The 23,192-nt window shown below is 48.4% G+C and overlaps 1 protein-coding gene across 1 annotated transcript in view; it reads right to left on the reverse strand.

Annotated features, from left to right (window-relative positions):
- Positions 1-23,192, reverse strand: part of LOC146209874 (sodium-coupled monocarboxylate transporter 1-like) — a 173,389-nt gene that overhangs the window by 55,844 nt on the left and 94,353 nt on the right. Inside the window, exon 10 of the mRNA XM_084587465.1 lies at positions 2,322-2,389. Coding sequence (XP_084443591.1) covers positions 2,322-2,389 — 68 coding nt within the window. The remainder of the gene's footprint in view (positions 1-2,321; positions 2,390-23,192) is intronic.

Below are 23,192 nucleotides of genomic sequence, written 5' to 3' on the forward strand. Positions count from 1 at the left end.
AAAGGGCCAAAAGAGGCCGATCGCAACGCTTTGAAAACAAAGGAATGCAAAAACAAGCGGTTCTACACAGAGATTTGCCCTCTCCTTCCTGCCGCGTCGGGACCAATCAGCGCGTGAGCAGGCGCGAGCCTGGGCAGCTTTAACGTAGTAGCAGGTAACAGTTGCTGACGTCGTCTGAACAGGCAATGGATTTTTTTTTACTGATAAAACGTTTTTTTTTTTTCGGGCGCTGCGGCTAGGAGCTCACAGCGCCGGCAAACTGGGCTGAGAGAGCAGCATCTTCACAGTAATCAGTATCTTTGTGTCTGACCAGCGGATGTATCCTGCACACCAACCGTGAAGCTTTCGTGGCTGCTGTTGGTTCCTGCTTTCTCACTTGAGTCGCTGGCGAGCTGGTCGAAATTAAAGTGCTCGGCGATATCAATAACACCCGCGCCTTTGGGCAAAACAGTGTCGAATTATTTATGCTGCGCTGAAAATCTGCTTGACATCATTTTGCACGTGCAATCGCAAGGAGACGAAAAACGCTACCCGTATATGCGTCATTAGATTGTGTGTTTACGTGTCGCCAGTGTTGCCAGCAGGAGGTGCTCGTCTGGCGTGCTCGCATCTTTCACGTCATCGCGCGCTCCTGCTCGGAGAGCTTGAAACCGAAACTGGTTCTGATAAATGCCGTGATAATTATTTTTTTGAGGCGTGTTGGGGCGTTTTGGGTCGCAGTCAATCTGTTTTGGACTATCGTGGATCGTTTAAAGCAAAACTCCTGAAACTACTTGTCTGTACTCCTTTAAAGTGCTCGGCTGGGGTTCCCAAGTATAGCGATTCGATTCCTGCCGACACAGGATGTATTTATTTATTTGAAAGTGTCTTCCTTACGGTGGACGGGCCGATGACCTCACCAGGCCATGACGTCACCCTCTCGCGGTACTCCGCGCATCTCACGAAGAAGTGTGACACTTCTAGTGGCCGCACAGACAGGGTCATGGCCGCGAGTATGAGGCATTAAATGCTTTTTTTTTTCCCTTAAAGTAAAGCTCCATGGACTACGCAGTGCACAAACAGCGCCTTTGGCTATGGGCACTACACAGTTCGTGGCGTCATCTAGATGTTTTTATTTAAACTGTTCCTCACGTGACCGCAAGTCGTGCCCTGAGCGCAAGTAGCGTCACCTGGCGACCAATGGCATAAATATTCCTATAACTAAGAGCGGAATTAAAGCCTCCACTTCTGATAGCAGGAGCCAGAAACAATAGACAATGTTTTTTACATCACTAAGGGGTCTATATTTGGAATTTACTGTAAAGAACGCTAAGAAAGATTTTCCGCGCGACCCGTATGATATCCGGTACTTATGCGTTTTAAAGTGCGAATGTGGTACTAATTGATTTAAATATGCTCCTTGGCATCCCCTCTATATGGCGCTGAATAATGCCTGGTTGCCATAGTGATAAAGACGCACGGCCTGCCCGAATTTAGTTTCGGGAAAACGCGTACAGGTTTTTGGCAATTCAGAAAACTGCTGCGGAATCTCCCGAGTAGTTCTCAAGACTAGAACCTTTGTTGTGTATGAGTGAAGTTTACTGCGATGATGCATGTGTCGTGCCGCTTGACCACGCTTTTACATATGTCGATAGCGTAAGTAAATGGTGTGTTGTGTTATTTTTGTAGATTTTGTTTCGTGAAATGAAATGTGTCAAAGCCAGGCTATAAAAAAGAAAGCTTGTGTGGCAAAACGGATTAATGCTGCGCTTTCGAACGCCGAAACAGTGAGGCGAATCAACTTAAGGCATTCTTTTTTCCTGCACTTGTTTTTTCAACGGGTAGTGTTCTCATTTTAGGTTCCTTTATTTGATGATTTGCTTATAGGTAGAGGCAAAGGGGGGGGGGGGGGTACTAGCTAGCAGCCGTGTACGAGCTGTGAAGCAACATCAAATAATGTGGTATGGCTACGCACACACTAATTAATTCCGTAACTATTGCGAATGACGATCGGATTTGGACTCCGATCCACGACTGTGGCACAAAAAGTTGACGCAATCAATCCTTTTCTTCATGACGTTGTCTTGACATTACTAGATATAGAGAAAAAAATTTGTATGTCTTTTTTTCCCTCCATGTTACCATAATGTGAGCAGGTGACTGCATTCTGCTTAACTAGACTCGTGTCAAGCGGCACTACATCGTCGTAGTACCTGCTACGGAAATTCACTTCGCTGCGCATGGAGCATCGTCCTTCGCCCTAATACCGCTAAATATCAAACATTTTTTCACTGCTACAAGAAATATATACTGAGATCAGTCGAAAAAGCAATCGTACTCACTCTCGTCAAGGAGCCCATGTGTACGCAGAGTGTGCTGTACACTGTCACTAAGATACCAAGGAAGACAGCTGAAAGACATTGTCAAATAATTAGTTATTTACTCTAAAATTACATCCTTTATAGTCTGTTGCTTGTGTATGTTATCTGCTACGCCAGCATGCATAGAATTGCCTCTACAATGGCGTTTCATTTTATAACCTTGCAATGAATATTTATGACAGTCATATTCATCATCCCTTCAAAGCATAAGCTGCTCGAATGCAGCGCGTGCTATCCTGGATCCATTTCCAGCACTTTAAGCTAACAAAACTTTCATTGTCCTTTCCGCACTCCCCCCCCCCCCCCCCCCCCATCACTGACAACACTTCACTAATCTTGGAACGACCATCTGTGATCCCAAGAGAATATACCATTAGTAAGAATCGTGTCTTTATTCCGCAAGTGATGCATAGGATTCTGGCAGGACAGCCGAAGCCATTAGAGCATGTCAGGAAGTCGAGAAAGGAAGGGGGGGTTCATCAACATTTGGAGCTAAAAAGGCGCAAATCATTGTGACAGCCTGAATAAACATATCCAAAATATATTCTAGCATGACAAATATATCATATCTTATGCATGCGATATCCCCTAGACAAATATAGTTCCTGATGCCTAACTTGACCGACTTAAAGCTAAATCAAGGTTGTTACGGAATCTACACAAATCGTGCCCTGGCTTTCAGCGTAGTGACTTTAGGTTGCGCTTCCATACCTATCAGAGTAATAGTGATTCAAACTGATCGCTTTTCACGCCAAAATTTGCGCACATGCCAGGCAAAGTTTACGGTAAAGGCAGTTATTAACAGCTTTAACAAAATCGATGCGACGGTATGGCTGCACGGTAAACTAGGAAAGAAGGACATGAAGCGTGCGAGGCCGTTTGCTCGTTCCTCTCCGAGCTCTTTCTCGGTGTGTTTAAAGAAAAAAACTACAGAAAATTTTCTGATGTTACCACAGAATTTCTGTGCGGTTTTTGACGGGAAACCTGTTGTGACAACAGAACATTCTGTCGTAACATCAGAAATTTCTGTAGTTACAATAGAAAAGTGCTACAGAACTACAGACAACAGAAATATACTACAGAAAAACTACAGAACTACAGAAAAGTACTACAGAACTACAGAAAAGTCTGATGGTTACGACAGAACTACAGGACTTTTTGTCGTATTTTTGACACAGTTCTGTAGTTTTTTTCGACTGGGAATCATGTCACGAAACACATTATTGGCTCGCTTAGGTTCTATTCTAAGTGTATGGAGTGATATCGGCCTGTGGATCTTTAAGATGATTCTACATTGAGAAATCAAAGGCGTCGTTCGCGTTTTGAAAGCCGCTTTCGAGCTTTGAAAGCAGATATGCTGTCTTGACAACAACGTATCAGGTCTCGATTACTTCTGGAGGCCGCCGCAGTTTAACTGCGATATTTCATAAATGTTTTTTCCCCAAAATCTGAGTTACGGCGACGTTTCGACCAAATGAGCTATCACGTAATAATGGCGATCTTCCCGCTTTTGATGGAAACGTGCACCGCAGCCCCAGCCCGTAGACGGATAGCTCGCTCATTAGATGAGCTATAGGTAGTAAGCCTTTCAGGTATTTTAGAGAACGCATTGTGTCAAAGAGTAAATGCAATATTATGCACAATGCCCTAAGCACAGCACGAGTTCGCTAGATTCGTTCCGCAGCACACAGTTCAGGAGCCCTAAACAACTTTGCTCGTGAGCATACTGTTCATACAGAAGAAGATTCTTTCTCGAATTAACTTATTACTGTGCTTAAATGATACCGAGGTTCGGCTTCTTGAAGTCCAGGGAGACTAGAGTGAACGGAATCGTATGTTTTGGTATGGTTTGTGGGCTTTAATGCCTAAAGGGGCTCAGGGTATGAGAGACTCTGTAGTGAAGGACTCCGGAAATTTCGACCCTCTGGGGTTGTTTATTGTGCACTGACATCGCACAGCACACGGGTGCCTTGATGTTCGCCTCTATCTAAAAGCTACCGACTAGGCCGGGATTCGATCCCACCTCCTTGGGAACAATAGTCGAACGCCGTAACCAGAAAGCTACGACCAAAAATTGAGATTTGAGCATCACGCAGTAATCTCCCAAAGCGTTGCTTTTCTGTAACAACGCAGTATAACCCTTATATATTGTAACATCTGTCAGCTTTCAGAACGCGCAGATGCTCGCCGCTGCTATTACCTTTAAATCCAACAGGCAGGAGCTGACTGCATCTGGAGGTATTTATAGAGATTGAACAGACTCCAGTTTGCCATTTTCTTTTGTTTCAAATTGACTCAAAAGCGTTTAGCTAAGAATTACGTCCCCACTTCTAAGGAACCCAAACAATAATGTTACAATTAAGAAAACTGGTTATTGTGTCCAGGACGATTAGATCCTTCCTGCGCAAAGTCCTATGTTCAGTGTCTGAGCTCAAAGGATACTTCCTCTAATAAGAGATTTTGGTGGGTAAATTAGTAACCGTCTGCAGACGCCAAGCAAATACGCCCTAAAATACACGACAAACCAAAGGACACAAAAGACAGGACAAGCGCAAATTATCAACTGAAGAGGCTGAACCCCTCAATATGGAAAAATCGATGCATGTGCACAGCGTACATACATGAATGGAGACACACATAGAACTTTAAAAGACAGAATCCAGAAAAGCTAATTCGGTTTTGTACAGGCTCAGCGATACATCAGTGACAATGCTAAAATGCACTAAGAAGTAGGGAAGGGCACAAAGGACACGGGCATGTAGCCTGCGCATATGCATCGACTTTTCCATATATAGCCTTTCAGCCCTTAAATTACAGTTGATAATTGGCAGTTTGAGTTCGTCCTGTCCCGTGTGGCCTGTTTCCCTTTGTAGTGCTTGTAGGACATTTTTTCATTAGAGACTTTCAGTTTAGCGCTGTCGTTTACTACGGCCGTCTACCGCTACCGCGAACCGTCAGCACAACATACGCTGAAAGGTCCCGCGTGCGACGTCCGCCGAAATTTGACAGGAACATGACGCCATCCGTTATCATCGGGGTTATCCGCTCATGCGTACTGGCAGTCGCGCGGTAGCGGTAGGCGGTATCGGTAGGCGGTATCGATAAACTAAATGTCTGTATTTTTTCTGCGTACCGCCTGAAGTTAGCCATCATTAAATATACGGAGCGTAGCCTAAACCATCAAATGACAAGCATGCAGGATGTATGTCTAGGAAACAGACCGCCAGGCACAAATGATTGGACCGACAGACAGAGAGATACAGACAAAAGTGTGTCGCCGAATGGACATGTGGGTGGGTGGTTGGTTGGGTGAGTAAGCGGGTGGACGGAGGGTTGGACGAATGTATGTATATATGTATGCATATACGGCCGGATGGATGGATGGATGGATGGATGGATGGATGGATGGATGGATGGATGGATGGATGGATGGATGGATGGATGGATGGATGGATGGATGGATGGATGCACGGATGGACGGATGGATGGATGGATAGATGGACGGACGAACGGATGGATGGATGGATGGATGGATGGATGGATGGATGGATGGATGGATGGATGGACGGACGGACGGACGGACGGACGGACGGACGGACGGACGGACGGACGGACGGACGGACGGACGGACGGACGGACGGACGGATGGATGGATGGATGGATGGATGGATGGACGGACGGACGGACGGACGGACGGACGGACCTGACCTGACCGACCGCAACTATACTGCCTCGCCCCCAGCCCAGATCGAAGACAAGGTGCACAGACGAACTGACGAGAAACGAGATTACAGGAAAGACCCGAACGTCCCGAAGGAACCGAAGGACACGAACACGCCGCCGCCGCCCAACCTCCCGACGGGACCTCTAAATATCGGTCTCATAGATACCTTGGTGGCTGATAGTTTAAGAGCTCCAGAGGAGGCGGATCGCCCATGTATCATCGTTGTCATTGTCATCATGGCGGCAAGCAAATCATTCTCTTCTCTTCTATCTTTTCTTACAGACCAGTCAGCTCACTCCCTGTTACGTATCAATTATTTACTAAGGGAATCACTAATAGAATACGATCAAGCAGGTGTTCGCTAAGGGTACTCTACTATCAATCATATCTGTACCAACAACCAGGCGATGTAAAAATGCTCGGGATATAACCAGCCTTTATACATAGCATTCATAGATGCCGTAAAAGCATTTGACTCAGTAGAAACCGCGACAGCCATGCAGGTATTGAGAAATCAGGGTGTAGACGAGCCTTACGGGAAACTACAAGTATATATACAGGTATATATATATATATATATATATATATATATATATATATATATATATATATATATATATACCTGTAGTTTCCCGTAAGGCTCGTCTACACCCTGATTTCGCAATGCCTTATATATATGTATATATATATATATATATATATATATATATATATATATATATATATATATATATATATATATAGAGAGAGAGAGAGAGAACGAAGGGTACACTTCATTTAAAGAAACATTTTTATTGGACTCAAAGTTATGACCAGACGCTGGCCTTCATCAGGAGTGTGAATGCAAGCGATGGGGGTAGGTTCTATATGCAAAGAGTGGAAAAAGAGACAGGTGCTCAGAGGAGTACAATGGCATTGTAGAGATAGGTGGGGTAAAAAGCAGGTACAGGCGGGGAGTGAAAGAAAGTGCAGGTGGGGAGAGCGAAAAACAAAAGATTGCACATGGAAGCAAGCACAGTAATAGGTATGACCCCAGGCGACAAAAGCAGGCATTGTGTGCCCTTCATTGTGTGTATGGTGGGGGAGGCTGACATTCCTTTGGGCCACCTGCAGTAAGATTGACTTGGCCGTTTTGGGTGTGTTTGAGGAAGTAATTTACCGGGTAGCTGAACTTTGAAGTGGAGAAAGAATACCAGGGCTCTCATTTATACCGGCATGCAGGGCATTAAATTTAAATATAAAGTACGATTCTCGTTGTTCCCGTTCGCGGTTGCTATGGAAGCCGCTCTGGAGCAAAAAACTTGAAGTTTGTCGAATTCGTGACTTTTCTGTTGCAGGTGTTTGGACAGGGGAAGGTGGAGCAGAGATTTGATGTGCGTGCGATGGTTGTTGAAACGAGTTCGGAAGGGGTTCTCTGTCTGCGCCTATGTATTGCATTTGACACTCGCCACACTCGAGCATATATACCACGTTCCTGGAGGCACAATTGAAATTTCCGCGGATGGAGTGTTTAAAATCAGAGTGTGTGCTCTTTGCCGCGGTCGTTGTTTGCATGTGTTTGCAAACTTGACATCTATTCTTTCCGCATGGCATACAACCCACAAGATCTGCTTTATCGATAGTAGAGTGTTCTATATAATTTTGTAAATTTTTTGGTCGTCTGTATGTAATCCGCGGAACCACAGAAAAACGTTTGGAGAGGCGATCACTTTGTTCGATGATGTTAAAGTGTTTTTTTTTTAGTATTTTTTGATGTTCAGAAGGTTGTTTGCGAAAGTTAAGATCAGGTTTGAGCGGTGTTCATTTTGTGCTGCCGGCCGGCCTTCCCCAAATCTTTCATTGCGATCAAATAATTCCGCTTTTTGGATGGCATTATCAATAATAGTTGGCGGAGAGTGCTGGTGTTTCAGAACCTCCCGCATACGGTTGGAATTTTCCTCAAAATCTTTCGAGCGTGAGCAGATTCGTTTGAATCTTATTGCCTGAGAGTATGGAATTGATGTGTTGCAGTGGCGCGGGTGGCAGATTTTAAAATGAAGGTATTGTTGTCGGTCCGTGGGTTTTCTGTAGACATTGGTGATTAGTGCCCCGTCTTCAAATTGAAATAATACGTCCACGAAGGTAATTTGAGTGGAGGAGTAGGTATGTGTGAATGAGACGTTGGGATGTATGTTGTTAAATGTGGTAATTATATGGATCAGTTCATGCTCGTTTTCTGTCATTATGATAAATATATCGTCTAGGAAGCGTTTAAACTGAACATTAAAAAGACAAAGATCATGGCGCCTTGCCCTATCAAGTCCTGGAGCATCAAGGGACAAGAAGTGGAAGCTGTGACAGATTTTCTCTTCTTGGGCTCCAAGATTACCTCGGAAGGAGACTGCAGCCATGAAATTAGGAGACGCCTGCTTCTGGGAAAGAGAGCAATGGTTAGCCTTGACCGCCTAGCCGAGACATTAGTCTGCCAACCAAGATCCGTATAACTCGTGCTATGGTCGTTCCAGTTGTGATGTATGGATGCGAGAGTTGGACTGTGAAAAAGGCTGACCGCCGAAGAATTGACGCGTTTGAATTGTGGTGCTGGCGAAGACTCTTGAGAGTTCCTTGAACTGCCAGAAGATCAAATAAGTCAATATTGTCGACCATAAACCCTGACTGCTCATTGGAGGGTCATTTAAAGTTAAAGCTCAGCTACATTGGTCATCTGATGAGAAGAGAGGAGTCGCTGGAGAAAGATTTGATGTTGGGAAAGGTTGAGGGTCGCCGGAGAAGGGGTAGGCAGCGAACGCGATGGCTAGATGTCATCCTCGAGGCACTGCAGATGAAGTTATGTGATGTTAGGAAGATAGTGAGAGACCGGAAAGCGTGGCATGACATGGTTAATAGGGTCACGAAGAGTCGGACACGACTGAACGACTGAACTGAACTGAGGAAGCGTTTATAAAAAGCTGGGTTTTTTTGGTACGAGCGTAGGAAGTGAGATTCAATGTGATCCATGAATATGTTAGCATAGTTTGGCGCCATTTTCGTTCCTATGGCTGTACCACTGATTTGTAGGTAATACGAGTTGTTGAATTCGAAGGGATTGAGTTTTAGAACCAGATTAGCGAGTGACGCGATGGCGGTTGGGCTAGGGCAGTTTGGGGCTTTGAGTTTTTCATATGATGTGATCAGAGCTTGGATCCCGGCCTTGTGCGGAATGTTCGTGTAAAGGGACACCACGTCAAGGGTCACTAAAAGGGCACCTTTGGGGGCAGTAAATTTAGGTAACTCTTTCAGGAAGTGATTAGTGTCATGTATGTAAGATGTATGTTTGGGAGGGATATGTTTGAGGAGGGAATCGATGTAGTTAGATATTGGTTCTGTGATCGTGCCAATGCCGGATACAATTGGTCGACCGGGATGATTTTCTTAGTGCACTTTCGGGAGCATGTAGAAACGCCCTGGGAACGGATCTATTGCCTCTCGTGCCTTTCTTACTGGCGGTAGTATTTCCCCTTTCTTGGTGAGTTGCTTTAGAGTTTGTGTTATAATTTCCTGGTGTTCGGCAGTGGGATCTGATGGGAGTAATTCATAGAAATTTGAGTTGTTGACTTGGCGATAGCCCTCGTTAATGTAATCGTCTTAGTTTAAAATTACTATACCACCTCCTTTATCAGCAGGTTTGATAACAATTTCCGTTCGCTGCCTAAATGATGTTAAGGCGATAAAGCAGATCCTATGGGTTGTATGCCATGCGCAAAGAATAGATGTCAAGTTTGCAAACACATGCAACAATGACCACGGCAAAGAGCCCACACTCAGATTTTAAACACTCCATCCGCGGAAATTTAAATTGTGCCTCCAGGAACGTGGCATATATGTTCGAGTGTGGCGAGTGTCAAATGCAATACATAGGGCAGACCGAGAACCCCTTCCGAACTCGTTTCAACAACCATCGCACGCACATCAAATCTCTACCCCACCTTCCCCTGTCCAAACACCTGCAACAGAAAAGTCACGAATTCGACAAACTTAGTTTTCCTGCTCCAGAGCGGCTTCCATAGCAACCGCGAACGGGAACAACGAGAATCGTACTTTATATTTAAATTTAATGCCCTGCATGCCGGTATAAATGAGAGCCCTGGTATTCTTTCTCCACTTCAAAGTTCAGTTACCCCGTAAATTCCTTCCTCAAACACGCCCAAAACGGCCAAGTCAAGCTTACTGCAGGTGGCCCAAAGGAATGTCACCTCCCCCACCATACACACAATGAAGGTCACACAATTCTTACTTTTGTCACATGGGGTCATACCTATTACTGTGCTTCCTTCCATGTGCCATCTTTTTTTTTCGCTCTCCCCACCTGCACTTTCTTTCACTCCCCGCCTGTACCTGCTTTTTACCCCACCTATCACTACAATGCCATTATACACCTCTGTGCACCTGTCTCTCTTTCCACTCTTTGCATATAGAACCTACTCCCATCGCTTGCATTCACACTCCTGATGAAGGCCTGCTTCTGGTCCGAACTTCGAGTCCAATAAAATGCTTCTTTAAATGAAGTGTACCCTTCGCTCTATAATTTTCAAGCGGCCAAGTACGTTATGTTCTCGCATCCTATATATATATATATATATATATTGTCACAGAAGCCAGTGAAACTGGTTCAGCAGGTTTACTAGAACTAAGTAAAAGCACCGGCAAGATCAGGCACGGAACCGACTGGCGGGCGAGCACCGAGAGCGAAGAAGACGAGCTCGCCACATGGCGGCGCCATACGATAACATTGCGGCATTGCCCCTCCCGGTGGAAAAGGCATCGTCGCGATGCCGAGTGGCGAGGTCGAGGATAACCGTAGTCGGCGAGGATGCGCGTTCACATCAAGTAGTTAAAGAAGCAAAGAAAAAAAACACATGTAGCTTGACCTAGCGGGAGTAGAAGGGCTTCATCCTGGCGACATGTACGACTTCCGATTGTGCTTGCCATCGGGATGAGCGAACAGTTCCTTGCGGGGTCACTTTGTAGGTGACGTCGCTGAGTTTGCGTTGTACTTTGTACGGGCCGAAGTAGCAGCGCAGAAGCTTCTCGGAGCGACCCCGCTGGCGAACAGGGGTCCACACCCAAACCTGATCGCCAGGGTTGTAAAGTACCTCCCTGTGACGAAGGTTATACCGTCGAGCATCTTTAACTTGCTGTGTCCGGACTCTCAGTCTAGCCAGCTGGCGAGCGGCCTCGGCATGCTGGACGAATTGGTCGGCACCGGCAATCGATGGGTGGGCAAAATCTGGCAGTAGCATTGCGTCCAGCATGGTGACAGCTTCGCGACCGTACACCAAACGAAATGGTGTAAAGCGGGTCATTTCCTGGACTGCGGTGTTATACGAAAATGTTGTATACGGTAGTATCTGGTCCCAGTACTTATGATCTTCGTCGACGTACATAGAAAGCATATCGGCGATCGTCTTATTGAGTCGCTCAGTAAGGCCATTCGTCTGAGGGTGGTAAGCTGTTGTTCTGCGATGACTAGTGCCACTGAGCCGCATCACTTCCTAGGTTAGAGCTGAAGTAAATGCCATGCCTCTGTCAGTTAAATCGATCGCAGGGGCACCGTGACGAAGGACCAGATTAAAGATGAAAAAGTTCGCAATATCAGTTGTCGTGCCGCTGGGAAGAACTTTCGTCTCACAACAGCCGGTCAGATAATCTGTGGCAACTATAATGTACCTGTTGCCCAATGATGACGTAGGAACTGGCCCGAGCAAGTCCATACCGACTTGGTGAAAACGTACTCGCGGAGGAACAATAGGCTGCTGCAGGCCGGCCAGCTTGACAGGTGGTATCTTCCGGCGTTGGCAATCACGGCACGTCCTAACATAGCGCTGAACCATAGCGGCAAGCTTGGGCCAGTAGTACTTTTGTCGTACTCGTGCCAAGGTGCGCGAAAAACCGAGATGTCCGGCAAAAAGCTCGTCGTGGCATGCCTGCAAAACGTCGGTACGGAGCGGCGTTGGGACAACCAGCAGATACTGAATGTCTGTGGAAGCGTAGTTTTTCTTGTAGAGGACGCCGTCACGCAAGCAGAACGACGACAGGCCACGCGTGAAAAGGCGAGGCGGCGATGAGGCGGTTCCTTCGAGGTAATCGATGAGGGGCCGCAGGTCGGTGTCGTCTCGCTGCTGTTGAGCGAGATCTGGCGTCGAGAGAGCACCGAGAAAGACGGAGTCATCTATTTCACTTGAAGAACACGGGATGGGGTCTCGGGATAGGCAGTCAGCGTCACTGTGTTTCTTGCCGGACTTTTACACAATAGTGACGTCGAACTCCTGTAAGCGGAGACTCCAGCGGGCTAACCTACCTGAAGGTTCTTTAAGGTTCGCTAACCAACAGAGTAAGTGGTGTTCGCTGACCACTCTAAACGGCCGACCATACAAATACGGCCGAAATTTTGCTACCGCCCACACAACTTCAAGGCACTCCTTTTCGGTCGTAGAATAATTCGCTTCGGAACGAGACAGGGTGCGGCTGGCGTAAGCAATCACCCGCTCAACGCCTTCTTGCCACTGAACGAGAACTGCACCGAGGCCAACGTTACTGGCGTCGGTATGCAATTCTGTGTCGGCCTCCTCGTCGAAGTGGCCAAGTACGGGCGTTGTTTGAAGGCGCTTGCGAAGCTCCTCGAAGGCCCTTTGCTGCTCGTAGGCCCAGATGAAAGGCTGGTCGTCCTTTGTTAGACGAGTCAATGGTTCCGCTATTCGGGAGAAGTAGTGCAAAAATCTCCTGTAATACGCACAGAGGCCCAAAAACCGACGCACGGAACTTTTATCAGTGGGGGTCGGGAAAGCTGCTACGGCAGCCGTCTTCTCTGGATCAGGGCTAATTCCCTCAGCACTGACGACGTGACCCAGGAACTTGAGCTGTTGGAATGCAAAGTGGCATTTTTCTGGTTTTAGTGAGAGTCCGGCCCCGCGGATGGCATTTAGCACGGCCGTCAATCGTTTAAGGTGCTCTTCGTAGGTCGCAGAGAAAATGACAACGTCGTCAAGGTAGACGAGGCACGTCTGCCATTTCAGGCCGGCTAGGACAGTGTCCATCATTCTTTGAAAGGTTGCGGGAGCGGAACACAAACCGAAGGGAAGCACCTTAAATTCGTACAGTCCGTCAGGAGTAATGAATGCGGTTTTCTCTCGATCACGTTCATCGAGTTCGATCTGCCAGTACCCACTGCGTAGATCCAGCGATGAAAAGTATCGGGCGTGGCGAAGTCGGTCGAACGAGTCATCGATTCGAGGCAATGGACAGACGTCCTTTTTCGTAATTTTGTTAAGCCTCCTATAGTCGACGTAGAATCTGAGTGCTCCGTCCTTTTTAGCGACCAGCACAACTGGTGAGGCCCAGGGACTTGTGGACGGCTGGATCACATTATCGCGGAGCATTAGAGTTCTGTCAAGAAAACAACCTGACCATAGCGAATACTCATTTTCAACAGCACAAGAGGCGCCTGTACACATGGATTTCACCGGACGGTCTGTACAGGAATCAGATCGATTATATTATTTGCCGGCAGAGATGGAGATACGCTATACAAGCAGTAAAAACAAGGCCTGGGGCCGATTGTGGCACCGATCATCGGCTTCTTGTTGCCAAAATTAAGCTTCGATTGAGAAAACGCAGAAAACTAGAAGGCCTTTCAGGTATGATTTGGATCAGATTCCATTAGAATATGCTGTGGAAGTGAGGAATCGATTTCAAGAATTAGATCTAGAAGACAAAGAGCCCGAAGAGATGTGGACTGATGTTCGTGATATAATACAAGAAGTTGCTACTAAGGTACTTCCAAAGCAAAAGAAATGCAAAAAAGCAAACTGGTTATCTGAAGAGGCTTTGCAAATAGGTGAGGAAAGGAGGATGGCGAAAACATTGGGGAAAGAGAAAGATACAAGGTTCTCAATGCGGATTTTCAGAAATAGCAAGCAGAGATAAGAATGCCTTCCTGAACATAGTGTCAAGCAGTTGAGGACAACAGCCAATTAAGGAACACAAGAGCTCTGTATAAGACAATCAAAGATATCAAAGGAAGCTTCTGTGCTAAGCTGGGCGTGATAAAGGACAAACGAGGCAAGGACCTCACTGAAGCCTCAGATATAAAGAAGAGGTGGCAGGAATACACAGAAGAACTGTACAAGAAGGACCCGGATGTGCAAACCCAACATAGGACGGTTGTGATTACTGATCTCGAGCCGGGCATCCTGAAGAGTGAAGTTGAAGGGGCCTTAGCCAGCCTTGCTAAGAACAAAGCTAGCGGAATTGATGGCATTCCAGCTGAGTTGCTTCAAAACCTCAACCACGACGCTGTCAACACACTGCATACAATATGTCAAAAGATTTGAACAACCCTGCAGTGGCCACAGGATTGGAGGAGGTCAGTTTACATCCCCATTCCAAAGAAAGGCAGTGCCAAAGATTGTTCCAACTACCGCACGATCGCGCTTATTACGCATGCTAGCAAGGTGATGTTAAAAATACTGCAAGGTAGGCTGCAGCAGTATGTGGATCGGGAGCTTCCGGACGTGCAAGCTGGGTTTCGCAAGGGCAGAGGAACTAGAGACCAAATTACCAACCTTCGCTGGATCATGGAAAAAGCAAGAGAGTTCCAGAAACCCATCTACTTCTGCTTTATTGATTATGCGAAAGCGTTTGACTGCGTAGATCACAGCAGATTGTGGCAAGCTCTCCAAGAGATGGGAGTTCCAATTCACCTCATCTGTCTCCTCAGGAACATTTATGAAGGGCAAGAGGCCACAGTCAGAACTGGGCATGGTCTTACTGATTGGTTTCCGATTGAGAAAGGGGTGAGGCAAGGCTGCATACTGTAGCCCTGCCTATTTAACCTATATGCAGAGTGCATCATGAGGAAGGCCGGTCTGGACGAGTCTTCAGCTGGAGTGAAGATTGCTGGAAAACGTATCAACAACCTTAGATATGCGGATGATACCACTTTAATGGCAGAAAGTGAAGTGGAACTCAAGAGACTTCTGATGCGCGTACAAGAAGAGAGTGAGAAGTTTGGGCTTAAACTGAACATTAAAAAGACGAAGATCATGGCGTCTTGCCCTATCAAGTCCTGGAGCATTAATGGACAAGAAGTGGAAGCTGTGACAGATTTTCTGTTCTTGGGCGCCAAGATTACCTCGGAAGGAGACTGCAGCCATGAAATTAGGAGACGCCTGCTTCTGGGAAAGAGAGCAATGGTTAGCCTTGACCGCCTAGTAAAGAGCAGAGACATTAGTCTGCCAACCAAGATCCGTATAACCCGTGCTATGGTCTTTCCAGTTGTGATGTATGGATGCGAGAGTTTTACTGTGAAAAAGGCTGACCGCCGAATAATTGACGCGTTTGAATTGTGGTGCTGGCGAAGACTCTTAAGAGTTCCTTGGACTGCCAGAAGATCAAATCAGTCGATATTGTCGACCATAAACCCTGACTGCTCATTGGAGGGTCAAATTCTAAAGTTAAAGCTCAGCTACTTTGGTCATCTGATGAGAAGAGAGGAGTTGCTGGAGAAAGATTTGATGTTGGGAAAGGTTGAGGGTCGCCGGAGAAGGGGTAGGCAGCGAACGCGATGGTTAGATGGCATTCTCGAGGCATTGCAGATGAAGCTATGTGATGTTAAGAAGATAGTGAGAGACCGGAAAGCGTGGCGTGACATGGTCCATAGGGTCACGAAGAGTCGGACACGACTGAACGCCTGAACTGAACTTCATCAACTTGCGACAGAATAGCCTCTCGTTCTTTCGGCGATACTCGGTAGGCGTGTTGGCGGATAGGGCGCTCGGTGGGATCAACTATAATTCGATGTTTGATTACTGACGTCTGTTTCACTTTGGAAGTGACGGCAAAGCAGTCACGGTAAGTGTCCAGAATTGCTTGAAGGCGGCGTTTCTGGGCCAGAGACAAAGCTGGGTTCACGCCAGTTTGAAAGGTATGTCCAGTGCTCTCGGGAGGGTTCCCGTTGGCCAGCGAAAGGGCGCAATGGGCGGATGGCGCACTGACTTCGTCAAAATAAGCGATAGCTGTACCTTGTGGTAAATGGCGGTATTCGGCACTAAAGTTCGTTAAAAGTAGTTCAGTTCGTTTATTTCTCAAGGCAAAGATCCCCCGAGCGACGCAGACTTGTAGGCTCAACAATAAATTCACGTTCGTTTCCGCGAGGCCTTGCAAGGCGGGGGGTTGTCGCACTGCACTGTAACAAACAAGCTGGTGCGTGGAGGTAGGGTGACATGGTCGTCGCACACTCGGAAAATTGGCCTGTCTGTGTAGTCGACGCTGTGCTGTCTGTACTCGTCTGAAATTCCGCGGTGAGTAGAGAAAGTCACCATGAAGTCACGGAGGTCGATGACAGCGTCGTTTTCTCTAAGAAAATCAAGGCCGAGAAATAGGTCCTTGGAGCACTCTGCTAGCACAACAAAGCAACACGAGAAAGTTACGTGGTGAATCTCGACGCGAGCGGTGCACACTCCGAGCGGCGTTACCACATGCCCTCCGGTTGTCCTTATCGGGGCTCCGTGCCAAGGAGTCAGGACTTTTCGCAGAATGGTAGCAAGGCCATGACTCATAACGCAAAAAGCAGCGCCGGTATCTACAAGGGCAGTCGTGTTGTGGTTATCAACGACGATTGGTATCTCGGCGGAATGCAGCTCACCGTCGACAAAGTGCGGCGTGTCAGGGATCGTTGGGCTGACGGGTCGTTCGTTGCGTCGAATTACGGTGTCGAAGGTAAGCTTCTGTGATCGAAGGTAAGGTCGGCGTCGAAGGTAAGGTCGTCGAACTCGTTGGCGGTGCGGTGCGTCGATTGGGGGCGTCGGAGGAAAGCTTCGGCGATCGTCGAAAAGTGGTCTGATTGTTCGTCGGAGCGAAGGGTCGGAGGTCGATCTGTGTGATCGAATCGGTGAGCGGAGGATGTTCGTCGTAGTGTCCATCGACGGCGGCCCTACCCCCGAGGGTCGCCGTCTCCAGTTTTCCCGGTGCGGACTTGGGGACTGCCTGAGGAAAGAACGGTGGCTGGTGGAAAACTGTCTCGGCGGTGGTGACCTGGACTGGCGTCGCTGGAGGGACGCAGGTGGGACGTGGTCGCTGAGGTATTGGTCGATGTCCCAAGGTCGTTCGCCATAGCGCGGCCATAGCGCGGCCGAGGGGCATCCGGGGAAATTCCACGCAAGCCCATCCGACGGTACGAGCAGTGGCGCAGAACGTGACTGGCTCGCCGCAGTGAAAGCACAAAGGCAGATTGTTCGGCGTGCGCCACGCGTGTGCTTTGCGAACGGGTGGTCGAGCTTCAGGCACACCAGTCGAAACTGGATATTGGGGTGGAGGACGAGCGGGAGGAGCAGGGTTGCAGGGTGCCAATGGTTCAGGCGCAGGGGTACGCAACACGTCGCTGTACGTCATGATCTGTGGCGCAGGCGGCTGGGGCGACGGTACTGATGGTACTGCTTGGCGGAGCTCTTCGCGCACAATGTCCGAGATGCCCCCAACACGTGGATGTTGTTCGAGAGAGGGCAGCTTTTGCAGCTCTTCGCGCACGATGCTTCGGATAAGTTCGCGAAGGGCTTCCCTGTCGTTTCCGACCATTGGCAAGCGGAAGTCTACGGCAGCGATGTTCGCAGAGCGATCAAAATGTACAAATCGCTGATTCGAGGCACGCTCGATGTTTGTTGCTTCTTTCGTAAAATCAGCAACAGTACGTGGATGGTCACGTACAAGGCCAACGAACAGCTGCTCCTTGACGCCTTGCATAAGGTAGCGCACCTTCTTTACCTCCGACATGGACGGATCCGCCCGGTTGAAAAGGCGAGTCATTTCTTCCACAAACATGGCGACGCTTTCATTAGGCCGCTGTGCTCGGGACTGTAGAGCGAGTTCGGCCATCTCTTTTCTTGTATCGTTGCCGAATGTTGCGAGCAGCTGCCGCCGGAAATCCTGCCAGGTGGAAATGGTAGCCTCATGGTTTTCGAACCACATTTTGGCGGCGTCTTCTATTGCGAAATAAACATTGTGCAATTTTCGCTCCTCGTCCAACGCATTAAACACAGCGACCTGGTCGTAGCTGGTCAGCCAGTCCTCAACGGCTTCGAACTTGTCGCCATGAAACGGCGTGGGCATACGTGGAGTATGGCAGATCAGCTGCTGGGCACTCACGGGAAGCTGAGTGGTGGTCTGAATTGCCGCTGTAGTCATCGTGGTTCGCGGTGGGGAAACAAGAGGTCCACACTCGGGTGCTAAGCCTCTCAAGCGACGGCTAGCCTTGTGCACAGGTGTCGTGTCCACGGTGTGTAGATGGGCGTAGGGGGCAGCCAGAGGCTCTTCGTACACGGGATCTACCCAGCACCTCCACCAAAAATGTCACAGAAGCCAGTGAAACTGGTTCAGAGGTTTACTAGGACTAAGTAAAAGCCCCGGCAAGATCAGGCACGAAATCGACTGGCGGGCGAGCACCGAGAGCGAAGAAGACGAGCGCGTGCCAGTCTCCCGAGCTCGCCACATGGCGGCGCCAGTACGATAACATTGCGGCAATATATATATATATATATATATATATATATATATATATATATATATATATATATATATATATATATATATATATAGAATACGTTCGCAGGGGTAAAGTGGATGCAGCTAGCACAGAACCGGGTTAATTGGAGAAGGATGGGAGAGGCCTTCGCCCTGCAGTGGGTATAGTCAGGCTGATGATGATGGTGTATATATATATATATATATGTGTGTGTGTGTGTGTGTGTGTGTGTGTGTGTGTGTGTGTGTGTGTGTGTGTGTGTGTGTGTGTGTGTGTGTGTGTGTGTGTGTGTGTGTGTGTGTGTGTGCACACGATTGAAAGGGAAATGAGGGGCTCGGTATTATAGAGTTTAAAGCTGCTGACAGCCTACGAGAGGAAAGCAAACGTTGGGGACTTTATTAATAATATTGTTACGAAGGTTGTAAGACTTCGGAGCGCTGAACAACAAGACGATAGGGTAGGGAGCTCAGCTGGTCAACGGCAGCGCGTCCGGCACGAGAGTCTTTTTCCAACGTCTTTCTCCTTCACTTGTCTTCTAAACTTCGTCTTCTTCTGTACTGTTACATTTTCCCCCTGGGCAGACGAAGCCCCCCGGGCGAGGTAGTTATTCGATTCCACGAGAGTGACAAGGCTTCATCCGGGCAACATGGGCAACTTCAGTTCTGACTGAACGACGACCACTTGCTGTCATACGTGCTATTTGGTAGTTCACTTCACTGACGCGTTCAAGCACAACGTAAGGGCCAGCGTAATGCGCCAACATTTTCTGCGCTAAACCACGCTTTCGGAGAGGTCACCAAAGCCAAACTAAATCTCCAGGGCCGTAAGACACATGGTTATGCCGGCTGTCGTACCGAGCTTTTGAACGCTCTTGCGAAGCGAGAATTCGCAAACGGGCGAGACGGCGGGCTTCTTCGGCTCGACGAAGAGTTTCCGCGATGCACGGTTCATCATGGACGGAGTAAGGAAGAATGGTATCTAGACAATACCGAGGAGGACGGGCATATAGCAGGAAGAACGGGGTGTAGCCAGTAGTCTCATGGGTTGCAGTGTTGAATGCAAATGTTATAAATGGCAGTAAAGTATCCCAATTCTTGTGGTCAGATGCGATGTACATAGATAGCATGTTTGTGAGTGTGCGGTTTGTGAGGTCCGTCAAGCCGTTGGTTTGAGGGTGATATGGTGTGGAATGCCTAAAATGCGACGCACACAAACGAAGAAGCTCTTCCACAACATCTGCCATAAACTGGCGACCTCGGTCACTGATGATCACTCGCGGAGGTCCATGACGGAGGATCACAGAACGGAGCACGAACAGGGACACGTGGTGAGCGGTGGCTGAAGGAACAGCTGCTGTTTCGCAGTAGCGGGTGAGATAGTCGGCACAAACCACGATCCAACGATTTCCGTTGGATGACTTCGGGAAGGGACCTATAAGGTCGATTTCGATTTTCTCAAATGCGCCACGTGGTGGAGTCACAGGATGCAGCAGGCCCTGTGGCGTGGACGTAGGGCGTTTTTGCCGTTGGCACTCAGTGAGCTCGCCACATATCGCTCAGTCGTCTGGCGCATCTTTGGCCAATAAAACCGGTCGCGGGCACGATGGAGCGTTCTTGCAGAGCCCAGGTGACCGGAAGTGGGGTCGTCGTGCATGGTGCGTAAGATGCACGAGCGGTAGCTCTCGGAAACCACAAGCAGAAAATTCGTACCGGTGCTTGAGTAAGCTTTTTTGTACAAGAGGCCATCACGGAGACAAAATGGGCTGGAAGCAGTGGAATCTTGCGCCTCCGCAAGCAGGGGCTCGAGGGTTATATCGGTCTCTTGCGCAGCCCGCAAAGCCGAGGCGTCGGGAAACTCGGGCACGACGGAGGCGATGTAATGATCAAAATCACCAGAGTCACATTCGGTCGTAGGAAGAGGAAGACGTGAAAGACAGTCTGCATCGGCGTGTTTGCGGCCACTCTTGTACGAAACAGTGAAGTCGTACTCTTGCAGACGAAGGGCCCAGCGTGCCGGACGACCAGATGGATCACGAAGGTTGACAAGCCAACACAGGGCATGATGGTCCCTCACAACCGTGAAATGGCGTCCATATAGGTAGCACTGAAACCGCTGAGCAGCCAAACTACAGCGAGACATTCCTGCTCCGTAACAGTTACGCTCAGGTTTGCTGAGGGAACGGCTTGCATACGCATTCACATGCTCGCCTGTTGTCGAACGTTGCACAAGCACAGCGCCAACACCAATCCCACTTGCATCAGTGTGGACTTCAATCGGAGCGGAGGGGTTGAAGTGCCGTAGTATGGGATGTGACGTAAGCAGAAACTTTGGTTGGCGGAAAGACGCGTCGCAATCTGAGGTGCAGTCGAAAGGGACGTCCTTTTGTAGAAGGGATGTCAGAGGGTAGGCGACGTCAGCAACCTTGGGATGAATCGTCGAAAGTAGGAACACAAACCCAGAAAACTGCGGAGCTCCTTTTGAGAGAGTGGTCGTTGGAATGCTGCAACTGCTGCAGTCTTTTGTGGATCTGGCCGAACTCCATCGCGGTCGACGAGATGCCCGAGTACGAGCGCTTGACGTTCACCAAAACGGCACTTTTTGGAATTCAGGAGAAGGCCAGCCTTCTGTAGGCAATCTAACACAACAGCGAGTCGCGTGTCATGTTCAGTAAAAGTCCGGCCAAAAATAACAACATCGTCTAAATAGCACATGCAGATTTCCCACTTGAGGCCACGAAGTATTGTGTCCATAAATCTTTCAAATGTGGCCGGCGCATTACATAGGCCGAAGGGCATCACGTAAATTCAAATAGGCAGTCCGGCGTATCAAATGCAGTTTTTTCCTTGTCAGCAGGGTCCATCGGAATCTGCCAATAACCCGATCGCAAATCAACTGAAGAGAAATAAGACGCTGAGAAAAGGCAATCTATGGCATCGTCGATGCGTGGGAGAGGATACGCATCCTTTTTAGTGATGGAATTGAGGCGACGATAGTCAATGCAGAGCCTCCATGTTCCGTCTTTTTTCTTCCCCAATATCACGGGAGCAGCCCAAGGACTGGAGGACTCCTGTATTACGCCCCTGTTCAACATGTCTTGGACTTGCTCGATGATGATCTTACGCTTTGATGGTGACACACGGTACGGCTTTTGGCGGTTCGGATGGGCAGATTCCGTGTCAATCCTGTGGCGTGCGCGCGACAGCGGAAAACGTTGCGAGCCGTCGGACTGCGTGAAATCAAAGACGGATAGGTGCTGGGACAAGAGGTTCTTCAATATCTGTCGTTGTGAGGTGTTCAACGATGCGCTGATCATCGGAAGAAGCTTTTCGTCAGCAGGTGAGTTAGTAGCGGGGTTGTCTAGGGAAGGAGTAACGACAGCTACACAATTCGGGAGAGTTGTGCTACATGAAGCTAGTTTGGAACCCGCTGGAAAAACAACTGGTTCCGATGAGCAATTTATAGTCCACAGTCCGGTACGGCCCTCTTTCACGCGAACCAAACAATGAGGCACTAACGCATTTTTCTTTACGCACTGTAAATTAAGAGGCGCCACAGTAGCCTCAAAAGAGTCGTTAATATCATGGGAGCAGGACACCTGGACGCACACTGCTGAATGTGGCGGTATGACGACTTCATCACACAAACACAAAACGTCTTCATAATTTGATGTCTCTTCCAAAAGTTCACGAGGAAGAGAACCACTAACACTTAGCTCTCGCGTTCGACAGTCAACTGTAGCGCCGCACATACGCAGGAAGTCAATTCCCAAGATTACGTCGTGTGTAGATCGGGGCAGTACTGCAAACTCCGCCGGAAATTCTGTGCCCTCAAGGAAACTTTAACGCTGCATACCCCAACCGGATACAATAACTCTCCACTTACTCCATAAAAATTTGCAGTTTTGTCCCAAACACACATAACTTTGTTCTTCAAAAGGTTCTTAAAATTTAAACTCATTACTGAAACTGTAGCACCAGTGTCTACCAACGCCATCGTTGGCAAGCCATCAACAATCACATTGACCTTGTTCTTTAACATGAACACAGACGGAGGAATAATAGGTAGCAGCGCACATTGTCCAGCCACCTCACCTCCATTGGCCGCGCTGGCTAGTTCTCCTGCGTTGGTGGTGGAGATCGGCGCCGTGAAGACGGGGAGCGGCGCACACGAAATGACGGATGTGGTGTCACACTACGGTCAGACGCTGGCGAATGGCTACGGTGCCCTTCGTTTTGAAAACGGCCCCTCCGGTAGGGATGTTCTGGCCGATAGTTGTCGATGTAGGGCTGGACGATGCGTCGGTTCGGTGCCGTCGGGGATTCCGGAGCGATGTGCGCCGATTACAGTGGCGGGAAATGTGACCCGCGGCACCACACCGGTAGCACACCGGAAGAGGTCGCTCAAAAAGTGGCGTGTCAGCTGGTTCCTGCATGGTAGGCCGCGACGAATATCCGGATGGTGGTTCCGGGACGATGTAGTTGTCCGGCGGTCGGCGCGATGTACGACTGGAGTAAGAGCGAGGATCTCTACGCTGATGGCAAGAGAATTGTTGGAA

This window comes from Amblyomma maculatum, chromosome 1, assembly GCF_055883805.1.
Source record: "Amblyomma maculatum isolate TAMU_Amacu chromosome 1, ASM5588380v1, whole genome shotgun sequence".
Taxonomy (NCBI): domain Eukaryota; kingdom Metazoa; phylum Arthropoda; class Arachnida; order Ixodida; family Ixodidae; genus Amblyomma; species Amblyomma maculatum.